This window comes from Coturnix japonica, chromosome Z, assembly GCF_054131305.1.
Source record: "Coturnix japonica strain WE chromosome Z, WE-NBRP24, whole genome shotgun sequence".
In the NCBI taxonomy this organism is placed as follows: domain Eukaryota; kingdom Metazoa; phylum Chordata; class Aves; order Galliformes; family Phasianidae; genus Coturnix; species Coturnix japonica.
In genome coordinates this window covers 325,113-328,807 of record NC_140702.1, presented here as the reverse complement: position 1 = coordinate 328,807, position 3,695 = coordinate 325,113, and the positions used below count along the sequence as shown (strand labels likewise).

The window sequence follows — 3,695 nt, the reverse complement described above, 5'->3', positions numbered from 1 at the left end:
AAGATGGGGATGGGATGGAGCATCTCCCAATGGGGATGGACTGAGAGACCCAGGGATGGGGATGGGCTGGAGCAACTCCTAATGGGGATGGACTGAGAGACCCTGAGATGGGGATGGCTGAGACCCAGAGATGGGGCTGGGCTGGAGCATCTCCTAATGGGGATGGACTGAGAGACCCTGAGATGGGTGTTGGGCTGGAGGAACTCCTGATGGGGATGGACTGAGAGACCCAGGGATGGGGCTGCGGTTACCTCTGGAACTACATGAGATTGAATTGAGCAGAGATTGGGATGGTTGTGAAAATAAGCTTTATTTTTCCAACTTGTGGATGGGGCAGAGCAGAACTTTGGCAGTGGGGCTGCCATTGGGCATTACCCCAAAATAAAGGGTTGTGGTGCATTTCATCCCGCTGTGGGTCATGCACCTAATTAAGCCTTGCTCCCCCTTAGGTTCTGCAGGAGCTCCTGCACCCCAGCAAAGAATTCCCTGAGCTTCTGGACTGGATACGGACAGGAGCTTGATGTGCTGGGTTGTGTCGGCGCCACATACTGCCCGTGATAATGGGATGAGGCGGTCGTGTAATGGCTCCATGACCGCGATGTCGGGTGGGCCGCTGCTCTCAGCTGCGTCAGGATCCAGTTGTAGAAGTGCTGAGTGGAGGCGTAGATTCCAGGTTGATGTGCTCTGCCGCAGCCTCTCCCCCAGCTGGTCACACCAATGAGCCAGAAGAAGTCAGCGTGTCTATCCCTGCACATCAAGGGGCCGCCGCTGTCGCCCTACAGTGAAGCACAGAGTGTTATTGGGGGTTGGTTTGCATGCAGAGCACAGCGCTGTGTTGGGGTGCAGCTCCTACCTGGCAGGTGTCGACGCCGCCCTGCGGGTACCCAGCACAGATGTTGTGGCTGTGCACGGCCCCGCCGTACCAGCGGCTGCTGTTGCAGATCTGGATGTCAATGAGATGCACTCTGGCCTCCTGCAGGATGTCAGAGGCTTTGGCTGGTGCTGCAGCTGTGAGCACAGAGCAGAATCATCACCTGAACCCCTCCCCAAGATCTCGGCTTTCTATCTCAGCACGTAGCGATGTATCCAAATCCTTCATCCCCATCCCTCTCTATGGCTCCATCCCCACGGTGTCACCCCGGGTTTCACTCTAAGCTTTAACTGGGGCCACCCATGAGCTGTGGGCACTCACATCTTAGTTCCGTGTGTCCCCAGCCGGCGACGTAGCACTCTGTGAGCTCCGACACCCGCAGAGAGAAGTCAGGCAAACAAGCCAGCTGGATGTAATAGCTGCAATGGACGGGTCGGTCCAGCTCGATCAGCGCGACGTCGTTGACCATCGTCCTGTTGTTGAAGTACTCGTGAATGTACGCCCTGCGGATGGTGCGAACTTCCACCTCCTGGCCCAGGCGAGTCAGATCGTTGGCACCGATCACCACACGCGAGTCCCAGAGGTGGCTGGGGATGGAGGGAGAGGTGAGAAGGAGCAGAGACATGCAGAGAGAGGAGGGCTGTGCTATGGCGGCTGAGAATGGTGTGCCTTGGGCACACATCTGGCCCTGAAACCTGCAGTGTCTGTGCTGCAGGGGAAGGGAAGGGTTGTTACCTGGGTTGTCCGAAGCAATGAGCAGCCGTGAGGACCCACTGCGGGGTGATGAGGGACCCTCCGCACATGTGTCCCGTACCCGCAGAGTGGTAATTCTGGATACTGACAATCCACGGCCAGTTACCGTGCCGGGCTGCAGAGCCCCCCACCACTCGCATGCTGCTGTACTGATAAGCCATAGGTCTCATCCCGCAGGTGCTGCAACCAGAAACGCATCAATTTAACACCCGAACCGCCGTCCGTCCCCTCGGGGCTGACATCGGGGCTACTCACTCGCAGGCTCCGGTGTATCCGTATCCGGGCCGGCAGGCGGCCAGCAGCACCACGAGGGGCAGCAGCGGCACCATCGCCCCCCGGGGCACGATCATCATCGCACGGCAGCCCAGCACACCCGGCTTCGTCGCCACGGATGCTGCCGTTGCCCGCAACGCTGATGTCACAGCACCGTCGGTTCCGAGGGCTGTGCCACCCGAGGGGGGGTCCGTGGGTACTCAGTTGCCCCCTTAGTTGTGTTATCCAGGAGGTTAAAGGGGGGTGGTGGGGCAGATGAGCGGCTCCATGTGTGTCTGATGGAAGGATGTGCATCATTATGGAGACAGGAATGGAGAAGGGCCAGTAGGACTGAGGAACTCAGTCACAGCCCCAAAGCACATAATGCCCTCAGCCAACAGCACCTGGAACAACAAATCTGGGCTCCAATGCAGCAAACAGGGGGAAAAATGAACTGGGGAGGGGAGCTGCTTATTTGGGAGGAGCCAAGTGTCACGGTTTGAACTAAAAATCCACCTGCGTCCGTGACAGGGGGCCGTGGGCCCCGGAGGGGCCCTGGGCCAAAAGGAAAAAGTTAATTAGGAAAAGAAAACAGCGGCAATGATCTAAGGAGGCACACTTATTTACTAAATCGAAATACAGGATAATAAAATATAATATAATATAATTGAAAATTGAGCTAACGAATCAGACAAAATAAGAGAGAGAATGAGTCCCGTAACCGAGAGGCCTACTGTGAAATTTAGGCGAGACGGTGAAGGCTCCCACACACTCCCCTGAACGCCAGAACTCGAAAGACGTCAGTCTAGTCTGCGACAGAGTTAATATAGAGTCCAGGTCCCGTGACCCATCGTGTTGTTCCCTGGGAGATGTAGTCTTCTTCTGTAAGTTGCAGATTCAGTAAAATTATTCATGCTTTAAATGATGTTATGATGTGGAATACTGATAGCAAAAATTACAAAATTATTAAACCATGACATTCCACCCCTTATTCTACATCATTACATTATGTTTATACATACATACACACTCATATGTATAATTGTGAATAATCAGCAACCTTATTTTCCTCAACAATTTATATTTATTCCATACAAATCCCTAAGTTGAGAACAAAACTCTATAACCTAACCTACTATTTATTAATTTTGAGAAAATGGCAAAACTGCCAGAAAAGGAAAACACGTCAGCGGTAGAGGGGAAAGGCAGTGCTAGTAGGGCGTCCCCCACATCAAGGTGCACTCATCCTTTCCCAGCCACCACAGCAGATTCCCTTTTGACTTATACTTCTTTCCATGTGTGCTCTACACATGCATGGCCAGTGCAGGATATAGAGTCCAGATGGAAAACTTGCTTACAGAATGCCTAATTAAGGTATATAGAGAAAAGTGTTTCCTTAACATTAATCCACTCTATCTTAAGTCCTATACCTAATTGAACTATTCTGTACCTAATTGAAATATTTTCTGAGACTCTACCTACATATTTACAGGAAAATCATTGGCTGCACTCCCCCAACATCAAATTCCCTTGTGGTACACATTGAACATTCCCATTTTTGTCCATCACCCACCATGTGCACCCAGGTCCCTGGGCAAAGACAGTACCCCGGAGAGGTTTGCCCTTTCCAGACGCTGGAAGGACCCAAACCGTCTTTCCCAACACGCTCTTTATGTGTACTACAGGAACCTTATCTCCCTCCACGGTATGTAGGGAGCTGGATTGGTTAGGACCATTGCGATTACTAGATCCTCGAGTGTTGACCAACCAGGTGGCTTCTGCTAAATGGTTCTCCCAATTTTTATACGTTCCGCCACCC

The 3,695-nt window shown here is 52.5% G+C and overlaps 1 protein-coding gene across 1 annotated transcript; it reads right to left on the bottom strand.

Moving 5' to 3' along the window:
* Positions 1–291: 291 nt before the first annotated feature.
* Positions 292–2,291, bottom strand: LOC107306627 (acrosin-like). Its single transcript, XM_085529833.1, has 5 exons — positions 1,880–2,291; positions 1,607–1,804; positions 1,193–1,458; positions 854–1,008; positions 292–776 (listed from the first exon to the last, which is right to left on the bottom strand). The coding sequence occupies exons 1-5, from the start codon at positions 1,975–1,977 to the stop codon at positions 429–431; spliced, it is 1,065 nt and encodes a 354-aa protein (XP_085385959.1). The 5' UTR covers positions 1,978–2,291; the 3' UTR covers positions 292–428.
* Positions 2,292–3,695: the final 1,404 nt, after the last annotated feature.